Source organism: Pelmatolapia mariae, linkage group LG16_19 (assembly GCF_036321145.2).
Source record: "Pelmatolapia mariae isolate MD_Pm_ZW linkage group LG16_19, Pm_UMD_F_2, whole genome shotgun sequence".
In the NCBI taxonomy this organism is placed as follows: Eukaryota; Metazoa; Chordata; class Actinopteri; order Cichliformes; family Cichlidae; genus Pelmatolapia; species Pelmatolapia mariae.
The window spans coordinates 69,560,487-69,579,825 of record NC_086241.1 but is presented as its reverse complement, the minus strand read 5'-3'; the positions used below and the strand labels follow the sequence as shown (position 1 = coordinate 69,579,825).

Genomic DNA, 19,339 nt, shown 5'->3' with positions numbered 1-19,339 from the left:
CCAGCTCTCAGTGAGCCTTTTCCTGTGAGGTACACCAGTACTCCTCCCTTTCTTCAGCTTATGACTATCTCACATGTTCTTTAGATTACTGGAATAATTAAGTAAAACAAAAAACAAACAAACCGACAATATAACTGGCAAATAAAGACTTAAAAAATCCTGAAATGAAGAAATAATGCAAAGGAAAAGATCAAATAAACACAAAATAATTTGTAAATGTAAATTATATTTGTAATAAATAGGTAAATTAACAGGGCTCATGTCACGTGTTGTGATTTGATTACGTTGTCTGTATTTGATTTTTAAGGCATTTTAATTTGTCCATTATTGGCAGTTTGTGTCCTCCATACATTTCCCTCCTCGGGGCGGTCACCATCTTGTTCTGTCTGAACTCTTTGATTCGGTCTGTTGGTGACGTCAGACAAAGAGTAAATCTGGTCTGTTATTGGCAGATTTCCTGAAAAGAGGCGGGAGCAGAGTTTGTAGTGAGCGCTGATTGGCCGGCGGGTCCGTCGGTCTGTGCTCGTGCGTGTGGCGTCTGTGGGTCAGGTTGATGGAGCGCTGTGGAGGAGAAACACGGTGAAGGTGCTGCGAGCAGCGGAAACTTTTCTGTGTCCCTCCGCTTCGCGTTTTTCCTTCGTCCCGCCTTTTTCGGCTCTTTTTCACTCACTTTACTTTATTTTGTCAAACTTCACGGCGGTTTCTCCACTTTACGGTCCCAGTGGTGTCTCCCTGGCAACACGATCAACTGTCCTGCGAAGTTTGGGTCGGTGTTTTTACCTTCAGCGGAAAAAAGCTGCTCGTTCACGCGCTGAGCTAACGGAACCGAGCCGGGACCGACGGGAGCGCGCGCGGAGGCTCTCCCGGTACTTTTTTGGTTCCGTTTCCGTTCGTGTGGCTCGGACCGGCTCTTCGTCGCGAGACAATAGTGAGGGAGAGAAAGAGAGAGGGAGCTCGCGCTGGTGGCGGGGAGGGGGGGTCGATGCCTCGCGGCGCTTTGTTCTGCCCGCTGTGGAGACCTCCCGCGTGCCCGCCGCGGATACCCGCCGATCGATCGGAGTATTGATGACCGAGCAGAGCCATGGACGTCACCCTGTCCGAGCTGCTGGGCGCGTTCATGGAGTCCCCCCTGGTGGTTTGGGTGAGTGCACGCGCACACACACAGCTGTGAGGTTTGCTGCCCACGCGCTGCACACGTCAGGTGTATCACACACACACACACACATTGATTTTGGGGTGTGAGCGGCTGGCGGAGCTTCTGGTTGGTGTTTGTGGGACTTTCCAGGTGTTACACAGAAAAGTTCACGCGCTGTTCTCCAGAGCACATTTTAATCTGAAAGAGTTTGAAGGACTTCCGGTCAGTCTGAGCTTCAGGGGTGGTTTGAGTTCCTGAAGGAGCCGCAGAGACCAGGAGAAGCTTCCGGATGTTTCACCTGATCACACCTTTAACAGAAACACAGAGCACAAGCCAAGCGCTCAGCATCTCTGAGAATCAGCACAGACGGAGCAGACGTGTGTGTGGACCAGAACCAGGACCAGGATTGAAACCAGGAACAGGACCCAGAGCTTTACCTGGACCAGGGTCATGACCTGGTCCTGGGGTGCCTGCAGGGTTCAGGTGGATCGATGTACAGCTGCAGTTCGTGGATGTGGAGAAGCCCGCTGGCTGGCCTGGTGTCGGCCCATCAGCCAGTTTTCCCTGCATGAGCAGCGGATTCAGACTCTGCAGCTGTAGCCTGAGCACCGCTCTGCTGGGAGTATCCGGAAATTCACGGCCAAGATTTAGGAATTAAAAACTGAAAGTTTCCAGAAAAAGTTCAGACAGATACTAAAAATCCAGCATGAAGCCAACTCTGCAGACATGTTTGGATCTGGATCAGAACCAGGGTCTGGACCTGGTCCTGGGGTTCCTTGAACCCTTGGATGTGTCGGTGAAAGTGTCCCTGTGTCACTTTCCCACCGGGTCACCTCCTGATCAGAGTTTCTGTCCAGCACAGACGGGCACAATGGTTGGCTGAGCCGGCGGGTCAACAGGAAATGAGGTCACAGGGAAGAAGGAACAATCCGGTGGACCCAGACTGACTGTCGGAAATCCTTCGCGGCTTCATGAAGCTCCAGATGTTTCAGCGGTGATGGTTTGGGCTGTTCTCAGGTCAGTGATGGAGAAACGGAAACATCTGGACGTCAGCAGAAGTTGCAGATGTGCTTCAGCCCTCGCAGATGCTCCAGTGACCCCTGCACGTGCACTGATGCCTCTGTGGGAGGGTCTTCTTACAGCCAATCACGTATCTGATTCACGTCATCAGCTGACAGAGAAACATGTTTGTGATTGACGTGTAAAAACTCGATTGGTCGATCATTTCCTGTGTTGGGCGTTTCAGGAGCTGCGGGGGTGTCGTTTGCTCCTGATATCCTGGAACATTATTAAAGCAGAGGCAAATTTAAGTTGGACTTCTTAATGTAGTCCCTAAAAAAACCCGGTTCATGGTGATTTTATCGCCGTGGTGATGATGTTCCTCTGATCGCTCCAGATGTTTGGACTGGAATCATCTCTGAAGCTTTTTGGAGGCAGGTCGGAGACTGGGACGGCGAGCGGAGCTGTCAGCTGCTACTATCTGTGGCACTTCCTGTTGAGCTGTCGGCTCAGCCAACCATTGTCCCGTGGGCGGAAACTCGGATCAGGAGGTCACACGGTGGGAAAGTGACACAGGGACACTTTCACCGACACATCCAAGGGTTCAAGGAACCCTGCAGGAAGCTCAGGACCCGCCCTGGTTCTGATCCTGATCCTGGTTCTGATCCTAAACCCAAGGCCTGAGCTGGATTTAACCTCAGGATTCCTGAACCCGGGGGAGGCCACGTGCTCCCACCACAGCAGACTGTGGTTTGGCTTCCAGCAGAGCCTCAGTGAGCGCGTGCAAGGCGTTCCTCGCCATTACCCGAGTGAGTAATGCTTAAAAAAAACATGGAATCTACTCATTCAAGCCGGCTTGTCTCCGTGAGTCTGCACGCTGTCATTTAAACTCTGAGCCGCCGCCACAGCCGAGGTCATGTGACATTAGAGCTGCTGTTTAATGTGTCACAGCACCGTGACCTTCGACCCTGCTCAGCCTGGCTGCAGGCATAAAAATGTCTCAAACTGGAGAAGACGAGAACAAACTGCTGTTTAATACCAACGTGATCATAAGAGACTCCAGGAGAACAAAGCGCACGTCACAGGAACCTGCTCGGGACGCCCTCCTCGGCCCAGGCGGAGAGCTCGGCTCTTTAGATACGACCCCGTCAGCCTCCACTTCCTGCTCACTGAGTCACATGGTCACATCCACTAACCAGTCTAATGATGACATTTGTGTTTCTCCGTGTCTGAGCTGTTCTCCTCATTAAAAGTGAAACGATTTCCTCACAGTCAGCGTCAGAGGTTTTTATGACCATGGAGCTGGTTTCAGAGGCCCCTCCCCCCCACACACACACCCCATCTCCACCACAGAAAGGTGGAGATTCACAGAGGAGCAGAGATTCCAAACTGTGCCGTCCTTCAGCCCGGTGTTTAGATTACAGCTGAGGATGATGATGATGGTGATGTAAAGATGACAGGCAGCCTGAGAGCAGCGACAGCACTCGGGAAGCTGCGTGTCCAGGTGTGAACAGGTGGTTCAAACATGGAAAATGGGAAAGATTTTATTTTTATTCCTTGTTACTTGATTTGTTTTGCTGCTGGTGGAACGGCTCCTTTAAATGAGCCAGAAAAGCATAAAAGGGAGCAAAGTTTGAGCTCTTAAACTCAGACCGGAGTTTAACCTCATTTCAAACTCACCTCTGTGTTTCTCATAGTTTGGTTCTGAATTTGATTTAAAGTTTTTTAAAATGTGAAATCTTTTAAAGCTGCAGACAGTTGATGTTCTGATTCTGTCCTCAGGTGCGGACGCTGGGCCCGCTGGGGTCAGGTGACGGCGCCGGCTCAGACGAGCGACTCAGCATGTTCATGGAGCTGGTGGACGGCGTCTTCCTGCACAAGATCATGACACACATGTAGGTGGCAGCGAGCGCGTTCATTTGCATGAGTCAGTCAAAACTGCCGAGTGTTTCTGGTGGTTTTTGCCTGTGTGTGCGTGTGTGTGTGTGTGTTTGTGTGTGTGTGTGTGTGCGTGTGTGTGTGTGTGTGTGTGTGTGTGTGTGTGCATGCGTGTGTGTGTGAGTACATAAGGGGGTAAGAGAGGTAATCCTGTGTTTCCTGTGTGTGTCTGTGCGAGTGTATTTGTGCGACCACATCCTGAGTTTCAGGTTCAGACTTCACAGCCAGATGTGCTGCTCGGCGCTGAGGCGCTTCACAGAGTTGTCGTCGTCTGCAGCCTCAGAGCACAGCTCAGGTCAGCTAGACTGAGGTCCAGGAATTAGACCGAGCCGTGTGATGGGCAGAGGCTTGTAGGCTGTGGGCGTTCAGGAGGAAGAGCAGAAGCATCGATCAGAGAGCAGGTGCAGCGCCTCAGCACCCCTCAGTGACTCGTACTTTCACTGCAGCCGTCACCAGCCGAGGCGCTCATGCAGCCTGACTAATATCAGGACTGATTTTCAGCGTGCAGGCCGATCCACTCGTTAGAAAACCCTGACAGGCTGAATCGTGGTTAAAGTTCACTTATTGACAGCAGCTGCAGGAGCTGATCGCAGCCGTGACTGGAAGGAGAGACAGCACGGCTGCACACACTCATTCAGACGAGCCCAGCTCACGTCTGACAGGATGTACAGAGGTGGTGCAGCTGGGTGGTGTTATGTAATGATGGCAGAAAATTGACTTTTCAGTATCTGCCTTTTATACCTCGAACATTTAGAGTCTTGTTTGCCCGCGGAGCTGCAGGGAGGAGTGTGTTTGTGGAGCAGTGAGGAGGGCCAAATGGGGCTGGTTACTGGGTTTACTGGTTTGTGTTTCTGGGATTTATTGAAATTAAAAAGAGAAAACAGCAGCAGACTCATCCTTCATGTGCTGATAATCCTCTGTATGGGACGCCCCCCTGACCCCGATCACACCACATGTTCACGTTAGTTATTGTTGTCGGTTATTGTCCTCAGGAACGACGATAATCGCGCTATTGTTCTCCACGGCGAGGGTCGGCTGGGCCGAGGGGGGACGGTCGGGGCTTCATGGGAAACTGGGTTACATAGGAGCAGTGAGGAGCATGAAAGGAGACGTTGGAGAGTCGGAGGAGCAGTCGGCTGTTAAATCACTGCGTTCTCCACAGAAACCTGCAGCTAGTTTAACGAGGCCTGCAGAGCCGGCTGAGAGTCGAAGTGGAGACGGTTTAATGTCGTGGAAAAAATGAGCTCACAGTTCAGAGCGAGCTGCTGAGAGACGCCGGAGTCAGTGAGGTCGGAGCTTCAGTTATGAAAGAAGCTCGTTCCCCTCTTCGTTTATACCCTGAACGTGTCAGCGTGGATTGGCGCTGCTCGCTTCCAGCTCCTCGTTTTTATTCTCCGACTCTGTCAGAGCAGCTTTGCATGACTCACCGCTCAGAATAATCCTCCTTTATCTGATAGCGGCCCTCACAGCCTCTCACCACATCCTCTGTCGGAATCAAGCTCTTTTAGCCCCTCCCTCTTTAACAACATGTTCTTCTGATTAGCTGCCAGCAGGTGGGTGGGGCAGTTAGCCCCTCCTTGTGACATCATCCAGATCTAAGAGTGTAAAAAGCTGTGATAAACAGCATGTTTGGAGCATTCTGCAGAGAGCCACCTCCTCCTGTGACAGTTGGTCGGAGTAGTGTTCGTCCCGCCTCTGCTGCACTCTGATTGGACGGCTGAGTGAGATGTGACCTTAAACTTCTGTTAAGGTGTCTGCCACCTGACAAGATCTGCTGGAGGAAAGCTGAGGTGGTGGGACAGAGACCCCTGCAGAAAGCTCAGTCTGAGTGAACCGACTGTAAACACTGAGCCGAGTGTTGGATTTAATCAGTGTTTAATCAGTTAAACCTGATTCTCTGTGAGGGTTTAACCCTTTAAAGCCGGTCGGAGCGGGCACGCTCCGTTTTGCGTAACTATTTTTAAATCCCGGTAGCACTGCAACCACGTAAGCTAGCGCAAAAAACTTTTTTGCATATGAAACTGGAGGAGTTGTACTTACATCTTATGCCATCAGCTTGTCCTCGGTCACGGTTTCCTTCTGCATATAGCTTTGCAAAAACTGCATAAAAAGCACTTGCAGCAACAAAAACATAATATTCCAGAAACACGCTTTGCCGATCTGATCAGCTGTTTGTAACACTTCCTAGTCCATCAGAGTGAACTATCGCATGTCCGCCATGACCTGCCCGAAACCGGAAGTGACGTCATTTTGCGGAAATGTAGTTTTTTTACCATCAGGGCCTTATGAGCCTATACTGGTGTTTTTAAAAGTTATGTTTGACTTTATGACTTTCTGTGTCGTTTCTGGGATAATTAGGACTCATATTGCACTGCTGGAAATAGTTTATCTTGAAGCATATGCTGCTTTTTTGCAAATTTGCATTATAATATTTATTTTCGTTTTTCCTGCAGTATATGAAAATTGGTGTATTTCAAAAATAAAACTATGAAGACACTCAAAATAAATTTCCTGTGGTGGGAAACTATTTTGTGCAACTTTTTTGTATTTACAGTTTTGAGGGATAAGCCTCTTAAATTTCTCTAACTAGAAATAGAAGTTAAAAAAACAAAAACGATTTTCAATTTTTTGGTAGTTTATTGCACTTTTTTGCAATGTATGTAATTACTATGCACTTAATGCATACATATTATTAAAATGTGGGCTATAATGGTTGTATTGATGTATATCAACTTGAAATGCTCCCCAAAATGGCTCTACAGCATGTAAAAATATAATTTGAGCTCTGGCGGACTTGGTTCTATGGTAGGTCTTAAAGGGTTAATGAATAATCACATGTGAAGTCCTCGCCGTGCTGTGAGACCGGCCCAGCCATCTTCACGCGTCACACTGACATGATGACAGCGACAGGAGGTCAGACGGACGGACAGCGGGACACACCCCCTGTTCACATGCTAATCAGGCTCCATGCAGGGAAATGCCTGCGCCATGGTTACCCGAACCTGGTGTGTGTGTGTGTGTGTGTGTGTGTGTGTGTGTGTGTGTGTGTGTGTGTGTGTGTGTGTGATGATCTTTGTCCCAAACAGCCACAAACGTCAGCCTCAGCGCTCCTCTGGTGTGTTTATTTGTCTCCATAGCGACCCGAGCCCCACCAATCAGAGGCTGAACAAGAACGTGAACAATGATGTGTCGCTGCGCCTTCACAACCTGACAGTCCTCACCAGACACATCAGGACGTACTACCAGGTACACACACACACACAAACACACACACACACACACACACACAGTCCCAGCAGGAAGTGATGCAGGAAGTACGTTCACTGGAAGCTGGTTTAGAGTGTTGACCTGTCAGCACTGCTTCATGGGTGTGCATGCTGTGGCAGACTGACAGGTGAGGTTTACCTGTGTCAGAGCAGCAGTGGCTGAACGAGGACACGGAGTGTGTGTGTGTGTGTGTGTGTGTGTGTGTGTGTGAAGTACAGCCCTGCGTGTGTGTTTGTGTGTTTTCTATAAATCAGAGATAAGCAGCTCAGATGGAGCTGATTTGGCTGAACAGCTTCACATCCTGCACGCATTCTTGCACACACACACACACACACACACACACACACACACACACACACACACTCACTTCCTGTGTGTCGTCTGGATTATGTGACTGTATTTTTTCCGAGAGCTGTTAACATTGTTGACTGAAGTTTATTTTTGAGTTTCTGCTTTTATTACAGAGGATTGTTGTTGGTTTTTGACTGTGTGTGTCTGTGTGTGTGCGTGTGAGGCCATCAGTTGCTCGCCTATGAAAACAATGCAGAATAAGCGACTGCAGCAGGTCTGTAATGATTTGATTCCTGGCCTTCGTGGCTCGTTTATCCCGTGGTTCATCACAGGAAGTGGAAGCACCTGTGTGACTGCAGACTAGGGGTGGGCGATATAAACGATATACGATAGAAACGATATAGATTTGGCCAACGATAGAGATTTTGGCCGTTTATCAATGCCCAAGTACGCGAGTACGTACTCGCGTTCTCGGTGAGTACGTACCCGCCGAGAACGCACGGGAGTACGTACCCGCCGAGAACGCGAGCACGGACTCGTGGGCCGTTTCTCAATTCTCAAGTACGCGAGCACGGACTCGTGATTTGTACAGTCGGAACACCAGCGTACGTGATGATGTCACAGGTCCGGAGTTTTTACTGCCGTCCCCTCCTAATTTAACTGTGAGTAACATGTTATGAAGCTTAACTTTAATCACAGCCAAACCGGTTTACTCAGGAACAAATAAAACACTGAAATAAACCAAACATTAACATTTAGAAGTGACCTAAGTGACTTATATATCATTCTTAACCTCAGTAGTGAAACCTCTATTAATAAAAATAGTGTACATGTACATACGTGTACATACCTTAATAAAAACAAGCAGGTGAGATGTTAGAACGCTTTTATTTCTATTCTAGTGGACACTCAATACTATAGACAGCTGCTGGGGTTTCTTTAACCTGAGTAGTGAGAAGTCCGCGAGCGGTTTGGGGGGGGGGGGTTGGAAACGATGTGCCGGGAGTCTGCTGTTGAGTTTTGGACGAAATGCATTCTGGGATATTTAGCTGTCCCAAGTCTACACCGATGCATGCTCGATAAAACGGGCGGATCGAGAACACATCCGGGACTTTTTCGCGTTCTCGGCTTGATGCGTACTTCGAATTGGAACAGTACTTGGTCTCCGACTGATGACGTATCACGAGTACACGAGAACGCAAGTACGCACAAGTACGCATATTGATAAACGCCCTCTGACTATATCGCTCTATCGCGATATCGCATGTTGATGATGTCATCAAGCTGCGCCTGTTTTGGTAGAAAGTATCACAGCGGCTACAACCATTATCATCAGTAAATTATGTTCTCCTGACTGAAGTTTGGCCCGTGTATAGCATCCTGCTATGCGATTGCATTTGTCCCTAACCACCAGAATCCCTCACGTTAACTTTTATTGAGTGGAAAAAAAGTTGCCGTTCATCCTCCAGCTTCACTCTGCTAATGTTATGCTAACATAGCTGTGTCGCTAGCAATCACGTAGCACAACATTATATACCAGGTAGTCTAACTTCGGTAACCCTGCAAACGCCACTGCTGTTTAGTTTTCTGTCTTCATTTATGTTGGAAGTGATAGCAGAGCTGTACGTTTTAATTAGTTTCAAAAATCTCTCAGTCAGAACATGGTATGAAATGTTTAGGTATAAACTAGCGAGCTAACTTCCTGTTAACTTCTAACTCCGTTAAATTTAATAAATTCTGTTTTCACGGATGCATGGATGTTAAACTTAATTGTTACACCCGATAAAGCAGCAACGCTGATGATTTAATTAAAGATGAAAGAATTTAGACTGTTTTTAACTCTGTGTTCGTTTGACTTTGGGACCTGAAGGGGACGGAGTTTTGGACCCAGATTACTCCTCACTACGGCAGCCGTAATGCTCTGACATTCCATCAAGCAGTCCATCAGCAGGCTTACCAAAGTTGTACTAAAACATTTTTTAACAGATTTCTGCACGTCAAAATCGGTTCAAGGTCAGTGAGCACAACCAGAATTCATACATAAGGCACACTCTCGATTTTTGAGAAAATTAAAGGATTTTAAGTGTGCCTTATAGTGTGGAAAATACGTTATACAGAAGAAAAGAATATATCGTGATATATATCGTTATCGCACATGCTTCAAATTATATCGCGATATGAATTTGAGGCCATATCGCCCAGCCCTACTGCAGACCTGCTGAAATAACGTCTGCCAGGAAGCAGCAGACACGTTTGCATCCTACAGGCTCCAAACTGGACCTCAGCAACCTCCTTTGGCTCCTGTGGAGGGACCACGGTGTTCCCAAACCAGCAGAGAGATCTCTCCAGCTGACCCAGGGTCTGCCCCGGGGCGTCCTAAAGAAAGGAGCAGGAAGTGCTGTGAGGTCCTGAAAGCTCTGAACCAGAAAGCCTCTGCTAGGTAACAGTCAGGTTTCAGGACCTGTGTTAAATATAATACAGCTGGAACTGATTGTTGGGAGTTTGTCATGAGCACACATGCATCATCTGCATACGCTGATGTCTCCGGCTGTGACCTGCAGGTCTGTGGGTGTGACGCCCCTTTTTGTCTGTTTTCAGACTGAAGCTGCTGATGGAAACGTTACTGTTGGTCTGTTTTTAGCAGCTGGCTGAACACAAAGGGGCTGTTTGTGAAACAGCAGTGACTGAGCGATCAGAGCTCCTCATTTTCATACAGCCGAGCTTACTGAGGATCAGCTTCCAGCGTTCTCTGTGTGACACACGGAGCAGAGGTTTGGGAAGCTCCACATACAGTGAAGTGTCCCATCGATGATGCCCTCCTTAGTGTTTCAGGCCCGGCTAGTTTGTATTTCCCTGGTCGGCAGGTTGAAAACAATAAAAGCAGCGGCTGCAGGTGCTGTTTGAAGGGTTTGGTCGGGTCTGAGTCGGGTCTAAGTCAGGTCTGGGTCTCTGGCCGGTCTTAGATGCTGACAGGTGTTTGGGATGAGCTGATGTTTGCAGTGAGATCGTGCTGTGTGACCTCCATCTGTCCACAGGAAGTGTTTCAGATGGAGGTCAATGGACTTTAATGAGTTTTAATAAAGTTTTGGTGTTTGAATAGTGAATGACCACGAAGAGGCCACACCCCCGACAAACACTTTACTTTTATTCTGAGATGGATTTCATTTTTAACTTTGTGCTAATTGGACCGTTTATGAAGTTGTGTCTGGATTTGTGCGCTCTTTGTGACCTCAGCAGTTCCACTTCCTGTAAGGAGACCGTGGAGGTGTGGCCACGGTCATCTGCTGGTCTTTGGGTCCAGGTTAATAAACGAGGCCTGAGACACTTCAAAGCTGTCGATTCATACGATTTCTGTTCCCTTTAAACAGCTGAAGGAAGAAATAAAAGAAGAAATAAAAACAAAACATTTACTGAATAAATTAAACGAAACCCACAAAAACACGACAAAATTATTATGAATGAATCCAATCCCATAAAAACAGTTTGGTGTGTGTCTGTGTATGTCTGTGTGTGTCTGTGTGTGTGTCTTTGGGCAGGACAGAGTTAATCTGCTGCCTTTTAAAACATTTTTTAAAAATCTGAGCACAAACACACCTCGGATGATAATATGAAGTCAGCAAGCTTTAGAGAGCAGGATCAGCTGCAGCACACAGACACACACAAGCACACAAATACACACGCACACACACCTTCAGCTGTTCATGTGGAGCTGGGCGTCGGCTTTCTCCTAATTAGATGAAGTCCCAGCAGATGCAGCCTGGCCTGCTGTGTGTGTGTGTGTGTGTGTGCGTGTGTGTGTGTGTGTGTGTGTGTGTGTGTGTGCGTGTGTGTGTGTGTGTGTGTGTGTGTGTGTGGCTCGGTAAGCTGATATCTGGAGCTCTGCTCTCTCACCTGTGTCTTTGCTGTTTCTCTGCCTGACTCTGTCCACAGTTATTGATCTGTTTATCAATAAAAAATGAATCAGTGAAAATACAAAGACGACTCTGTGTCTGAAACTGGTTCAAAGGTTAAAGGTCCTCTCACCCTGAGAGGTCATTTATGTACAGGTACAGGTGACCTCCTCACAGTCAGCTGATATTTATGTGCTCTAACCTCAGTGCATTTCCTGAGGCCTGGTGTTTTCAGCAGATCTCTGAGTTTCTCAGGGCTGAAACATGAAGACTAAAGGCCGGGTCGTCTGTCCCAGAGCCTGGGTCACCTGCAGCAGTTTGATGTCTGTGACGTAGAGGAGCAGAAAGCAGCTGCTGCCTGATCTTTGATCTGTTTCTGATCATTCGCTACACCTCACAAAGTGCATTCTGGGTAAAGTTTAAAGCCTCGTATCAGCCTGTGGGAGAGGTGCGTGCTCAGAGCGAGTGGGAGCACATGAAGGATCTCCTTTTACCTGCATCCACAGACCAGGATCATCTCTGTCTCAGAATCAACACTGTGAATGCAGCTAATGGCTGTGAGAAGGAGGAACCGATCACATGGATCAATCACCTGATCAGGAGCTGAATCAGCTCTGCTCTGTTTTTATGAGAATCGTGTTTCCAGCCTGGTACACAAACTGTTTATTATGTACAGGAGAGAGCTGTAACTCACCTGCATTGTTAGGGGCGTGGCTTCTGATTGACAGGTAGCTGCTAACTGAACCTCTGGACTGTGTGCTGCTGTGGTGTTTCCTGTGTGCGATGCGATCACTTCGGCTTTATTAATGTTTTACGTGGTCTGAGGTCAGAGTCCATCCTAAGTTTGGACCTCAGCCTAGTTTCAAAGGTCACGACCTGTAAACAGCCGGTGGGAGAGCGTGACGCCCCTGAAGTGTGAGGCTGTGGCGACAGAAGTTTTAATTCTTCTGCAGTAACGCAAGCAGCCCTCCTCCCCCTCCTCCCCTCTCACTTTACCCTCCTCGGTTACCGTGGGAACTCCAGAACAAAGGCCTCAGCCTACAGTCTGGGATGTTTGGAACTCCGTATCCTCTGCCCTACTTTACACACACACACACACACACCACACAGAGCTTTTCCTGACAGTAACAATAAAACACTGACAAAGTGTCTGAGCAGGCTGGGTGTGTGTGTGTCTGTGGGTGGGTGTGTGTGTGTGTGTAAGGTCGGGCTGCAGGGTAACCAGAGGGCAGTTTCTGATTGTTATCTACTTTTGTGTGCGCTGTATGTGTTTTGGTAATTTGTGTGTTTGTGTTTTCTCAGACTGTCATCTGGTGAGAGACACGCTCACGTTAACGCGTGAAAACAAACAAAAGTCGCTTTTTTCTTTGTTTACCTCCAGCGAGTATGGAGGACCAAAACTGCCAACTTAAAAATAATGAGTTTAAAATTAAACAAAAATGCTAAAAGTTAAAAACTCAGTAAGTGAACAAAGATTCCAGTAAATATAAAAAATGTAAATATTTTATTTTAAAATATTATTTATGTTAAATTTAATCATTTATGCAGTATTTTTAATTTAATTTAATTTTGAGAAACTTTTTTTGGAATAAATCTATCAAAAATAAGAAATATTATTGCTAATATTTTAAGGTTCTTTATGAAACTTGTTATTTTTTACTCTTTTTTTACGTATAAACTTTTTTCATCAGTTTTTTCTGTTGTTTTTATTTATCTTGTGTTTGTGCGTTTGTCTCGGTATTTATCTTCTCACTGTGTTTCCTTTTTACATTTGCTCGTTGTTTTTCTGTTTCACTATGCAAATGATGGCCGTCACTCGAAGCGTGTCATGAGCTCAAAGAATAAACTTATAAATTAAAAAAAACTACATTTAAATGGAAAAAGAAAAAATGTTAAATTATATATTAAATTTAATGAAATAAATAATTTGTATATATATTAAATATATAAAAATAAATAATAGGTGATATATTAAATGGCTGCATTTTGGGTTTTTTGGGCTGAGTATTTATTTTTAAATGTATGTTTTGGTCCTCCGTACAGTGATCCTGCCATAAAGTGTTTCAGTGAAGTAAGCTGAAGCATTTAATTTGTTCCTGGTGAGAAACAAACTAATTAACCAGACTAGTTTTGACCTCTTTTTCTCCTGTCAGATGACTAACGCTGCGCTTAAACGACAGCCTGAGGAAACAAACTGAGCTTCACAGGAGCGTGCAGATAGTTTCAGGTCGTCGTTAGAAATGAGCTGTGATGCTATGTTACTGTTCTAAAGCGACTGTCGGTCTCAGAGTTTTGTTTGAGGACATCTCCTTTGTTCTCGAGGTTAAACTTCACGCTCCGCTGAGCTTCGCCCGGTCTTTACTGTCGTGCTGCAGCGTCTGATGGTGGTTTTCTCTCTTCAGTTTCTGTAGTAAACTTTTATTTTCCGCTGCATCGAGCACTTTTTCCTTCCCGCTGAGGTCTGTGGCCTGACGTCAGCCCGCGGACTCTGCTGGCACGTTTCATTGAAGTCTGGTCTGCGCTTTGCATTTTAAATTGGTGAGAATTTGTTGGAACGCAGACGCCGGCGGCCCAGGAGAAGTCGGCTCTCTCGTTAGCAGCCACAGTTTCATTGATCTGGGATTAGAAACGTGAGCCCAGTGTGTCAGCGGGCCGAGGATTGAGGCCTGTTAAATGGGTCAGTGCTGCCGGCTGCATTGATCTCGTTTCAGAGATCCTGCTGGGGACGAGATCGTGATTAGAGTTAAAACTCACGGCTGAAACGTTTCAATCAGACTGCAGCCACGATGTGTTTGTGTGTTTTTATTCATGTGTGTATTTAACGGGGACGATGCTTTGAGCTGGATGTCAGTAGGATCAGCAAGCACGACTAACTTGCAGATTTGTTCCTGGTGTAACTTGTAAGCTTGAGCTTCATGAAAACAGACAGCAGTGAAAGGAAAACTGATGTGTCGCACAGCCGGTGATCGTCAGAAACTCACGCTGCTTTACAGACAGATGGTGGCCAGGACACATGTTTTATTCATGCTGTAGAGAGTGTGTGTGTGTGTGTGTGTGTGTGTGTGTGTGTGTGTGTGTGTGTGTGTGTGAGAGAGAGAGAGAGCAGGCAGCCTGGTTGGCTCTCATGTTACCTGTACAGACCAGTGTAACATTACCTGCAGGCACCTCAACGCTATAGCACAGCTGACTGTGTGTGTGTGTGTGTGTGTGTGTGTGTGTGTGTGTGTGTGAGACACCTACTGTACCTCTGGTCATTATCAGCTCCTGCAGCTCAGGTTACCTGTGGTGTCCCTCAAACTCAGACATACTCAGATATACCTCCCCCTGACCCCTGGTGACCCTAAAGTCCGACCTGTTGATTTAAACAGTGATCTTAAGTTTGGAGGTCACTGAGACACTTACTGTCTGTAACTGTCTCGCCACAGAGGTGGAGGTGATCCCAGCTACTGAGGCTGTGTAACAGCGGAGAACCAACCGTTAACCAGGCCGGTCCACTGATAACAAACATAACTCGACCCCGAGCGACGCTACATGTAATGATGTCGTTAATCAGTGATGCACATTCCTCACCAAAAGTACAAAAATGGACTTTTGTCTGGAAGCTCAGAGACACCTCGGACTGTCTCTGCCACAGATGTGGAGTCATGTGACCTGCTGTTTATTTGTTTTAAATACACATGTGAACATGGAAATGCTCAGTTCCTTCTTTCAGAGCTGCAGGCGTGGAAACGGCTCAGAGCATCGAGATAAACGATTCAAACTTTGTAAACTTGGCTTTAATTTTCAACTTTTCCTGGAACGTTGGTGGATTTTAGGCTCAGCTCTGACACGTTCCCGCACACGCTGAGCTGGGGTCAGGGTGGGGTCTGCTTTGTGCCATCAGTGCCAGGCTGTGGATAAATACGAGCGTGTGTGTGTGTGAGACACCGGGCAGGTTTGGGTGGATTGCTGCTGACAGCCACTGAAAACACTCCGATCGGGACGTTTCCCTCTCAGCCTATGGCCTCTCTGACCTGATGAAGGTCCACCTCCTCTGCTCTGCTTTGAAAAGTGTTCATATTAAATCTGTGTGTGTCTGTGTGTGTGAGTGTGTGTGAGTGTGGGACAGTGTTGTGGAATGGAAAGCATTCCCTCCTCATGGGCTTTTTATTTCCTGACACACACTTTGTCAGCAGCAGGGTGTTTCCTGTTGGCTGACTGCCCACAGACACACACACACACACACACACACACACACACACACACACACACGTGTGTGTATTTATATCCTTGTGGGGACATCTCATTGACACAGTGCTTTCCCTAGCCGCTTACCCTAACCCTAACCATCAAAAATGAATGCCTAACCCTGACCCTGACCCTAAACCTAACCATAACCTAATTGTAACCCTGACACTAAAACCACATTTTGAGGCTCAAAAATGCCTTCAAACTCGTGGGGACCGGGATTTTGGTCCCCACGAGGGCTGATTGTCCCCACAAGTATAGTAAACTACCAATTTTTGGTCCCCATGAAGATGTTAATACCCGTCCACACACACACAGGTGTGTGTTTCTGATTTCATGAGGCAGAAACGGAGAGACTGAAGCTTGTACCTGTGAATGAAGCTCACGATGACCCGCCTGCTGCCTCGTTTCCTTGTCAGTGGTCCTCCTCGGCACACTGGATCAGCCTCTGCAGGACTCACTGACATGTTAATATTTATAAAAAGCAGAAATATTAAAACCTTTATTTTGGCGTGAAAGGCCCCCAGTTTGAAACTGAACATGGATCCACCCACCGCCTCATTACTAAGCACGCTTTGTTTCATGATGTGATGTCATCATCGTCGCTGTAATGACACTTTGTCTTTTCACAGGACACGCTGCAGCAGCTGATCGTCATGCCGCTGCCCAACATCCTCTGCGTCGCCAAGGACCCGATATCAGGTAACGCTTACATCGACACACCTTCACAGGTGAATGTACCTCCACACGCTGATCAAAGCGCCCGACCAGCGCGGTGAAGATAAACTACAGTCAGTCCAGTTAGGACCAGAAAATACGCGAGTCCATCTCAGCTGCGCAGGTGCAGCAGGCGGTGCTCATCCCTCTAAACTTTGTCCCAGCTGCTAGAACGAGACCGCCCGCTGCTCCGGGGCGGCTCGTCCATACACGCCACCCGTACGGTGTCCTCGCAGTGAGGAGAGCTGAGATGCTCAAACGCACTGAGCGCCTGAGATCAGCTGATCACACACCTGAAGCTGTGCTGACAGAGAAACAGTCTGCAGACAGTTTCATTAGACACACTCATGGAGTCCAGGGCTCCCAAATTCTGGAGGTTTCCTGGGAAAACAGGGGTGTTAGCAGTGTGTGTGTGTGTGTGTCTGTGAGTGTGTGTGTGAGTGTGTGTGTGTGTCTGTGTCTGTTTGTGTGTGTGTGTGTGTGTGTGTGTGTGTGTGTGTGTGTGTCTGTGAGTGTGTCTGTTTGTGTGTGTGTGTGTGTGTGTGTGTGTGTGTGTGTGTGTCTGTGAGTGTGTGTTGTGTGTGTGTGTGTGTCTGTTTGTGTGTGTGTGTGTGTGTGAGACAGATTTGTGTAGCTTTCGTGCTTAAAGCCTCGTCTTTACAGACTCATCTGTGATGACATCAGCTCTTCGCTCTGCTGAAGATGCAGGATTTAAACCAGAGTGTGTGATTGAAAAGTGGTTTGTATTTATTTCTCTGTTGTTCTCAGAGGTCGGACGGCGTGACCGCCGCACCTCGCTGCTGCTGTGGCGTGAAATCATGGCGCCGTGTATCGAGCCGTGGCGTGACTGTAACCACGAGTTTCTCTGTTTTGTTCCCTCAGCAAAGAGCATGGAGGAACTGAAGAGGCTTTTGTTGCTGATTCTGGGCTGTGCTGTGCAGGTAACACGCGCGCACACACGCACACACACACGCACAGACACACACACACAGAGACAGACACACACACACACACACACAGAGACAGACACACACAGAGACAGACACACACACACACACACACACACACACACGCACAGACACACACACACAGAGACAGACACACACACACACTGCCTCTCCCAGGAATCATGTGTGTGTGTCGTTTTGCATGTCTGAGCACAGCCGTCGCTTCGTGTTCCTGCTGACGAGGGCTGGATGTGGGCGGGGCTTCTCGCTCTTTTAAACACCAGTCAGTGGTTTTTCTGTTAACCCCGTGGATCCTGATCACAGTGAGGTTATTTAGCGTGTTGGAAGCCGCTCTTCCCTGGAAGTGATTTATCCAGATGTGTCGAGCTAAGACTGAGTTTACCTGCTGACAGGTGGGCTCGGTTTGTTCACCCATCGCTCTGAATGCAGCGACCTCGTCTTCTTCTCGCTTCCCTTTGTTTGTTTCTCCCAGCTTCCTAATTTCCCTCCCCCTTTGTCTCCCTCCCTCCCTGCACTTGCTCAACTGGTTCCCGGGAAGAGGAAGGCCATGAGGGGAAACAGGGAGGGAGGATAAACCACAGGGAAATGATGTTGTTGTTGCATAAATAGCTGTGGCCCCGCCCTGCAGACACACACCTGACAACAAAAGGTTGAAGCACATCAGTGAGGATGACGCTGCCCTCAGCCCTGTGCCTGCTAACGTTTACCTGCACACCTGCTTCCTCCCACCTGAACCTTTCATGCTTTTATTTCTGAGCTTTCCTGCTGTACGTCTGTGACATCATCAGCCCAGACGCGTCGAACGCGCTGGATTTTAAAAACTGCAGCTAGTCTGTGATGAAGGGACTGTGTGCCAGACAGTTTAGAGCAGAAACCAGATTAAATGTAAGAAAGCAGACGTGTGCACGTGCAGTTACATCATCAGTGTTTACATTTTATTGGGTCGTGGATATAAACTGCACAGGTGAGCCCCTCACCTCCGAGTCCACCTGTTACTGACGTATTTACCATCTCGCCTGAAAACACGATTTTATTCTTTCACTTTTATGTGACGTCGTCTTTTATTTGTTTGTCTCTTTGTGCTGTTAATGTGTAACACACACTTTTATTTTTAACTTCAGTTTTCTGACGTCTGTCATGTTGTTTTTAAAGATGCTGAATAACTGAAGTTGTTATTTTTGTTATTATTGTCGTCGTTGTCATTAATAATTTCCACACACAGAGAAACAACAGCTTCTGTTTGATTTTAATCCTTCATTTCCTGTGTCCGTGTGTGTGTGTCCGTGTGTGTGTGTGTGTGTGTGTGTGTCTCCTCAGTGTGAGCGTAAGGAGGAGATGATTGAGAAGATCAAGCTGCTGGACATTCAGACTCAGGCTGCCATCGTGTCTCACATCCAGGAGGTGACTGAAACCTGCTGAGAGCAGCTTCACTGCTGATCACTGATCACATGCTGCTGCTGCTGCAGCGTCTCCACCCGGGAAAGTTTGTCCCAGGTGGAGACGCTGCAGCAGCAGCACCCTCACGTTAGTGTGTACCTGCTGCCTGTTTTCCTGAGGTGCTGACCCACGTCAGCCTCACAGCGTTCAGGTTAACCTGCAGACCGTCCTCTGGCGCCGCCAGGAGGACGCCACCTGCATCGAGCAGAGACGTGGCCTTCTGCTGGCGTCTGTGTTGACTGTGACGCTAAAACGTCTTTGAACTTGAGTGTTTAGAAATCATTTTGTATCAATAGCAGAGGCTGAAGGGGAAGGGCCCCTCAGAAACCAGCACGGTTATTGGGCAACTAAACCGCTCAACCACCTGAGGAGAGGCCACACCCCTCCTCTGGTTTAGGCTTATCAGCACCAGGCTTGAACCAGAGAGCAGGTGTAACACTCACTGTGACATCATCATCAGCAGGAAACTG

General features: G+C 47.6%; 1 protein-coding gene across 6 annotated transcripts in view; it reads left to right on the top strand.

Annotated features, from left to right (window-relative positions):
- The first annotated feature begins 257 nt into the window (after positions 1–257).
- The window catches only part of ccdc88c (coiled-coil domain containing 88C), a 52,085-nt gene continuing 33,003 nt past the window's right edge, over positions 258–19,339 (top strand). For 3 of the 6 annotated variants that reach the window (XR_010096457.1, XM_063496806.1, XM_063496805.1), the window contains exons 1-6: positions 258–1,141; positions 3,917–4,029; positions 7,210–7,318; positions 16,380–16,449; positions 17,347–17,405; positions 18,750–18,833. Coding sequence is in view for 5 of the 6 variants with exons in the window: in XM_063496806.1 (XP_063352876.1) it covers positions 1,082–1,141; positions 3,917–4,029; positions 7,210–7,318; positions 16,380–16,449; positions 17,347–17,405; positions 18,750–18,833 (495 nt within the window). In the remaining variant the exon portion in view is untranslated. Of the gene's footprint in view, positions 1,142–3,916; positions 4,030–7,209; positions 7,319–13,656; positions 13,748–13,779; positions 14,059–15,509; positions 15,543–16,379; positions 16,450–17,346; positions 17,406–18,749; positions 18,834–19,339 lie in introns of those variants that run through there. The other 3 variants (XM_063496808.1, XM_063496809.1, XM_063496807.1) reach the window with 3 other exon arrangements.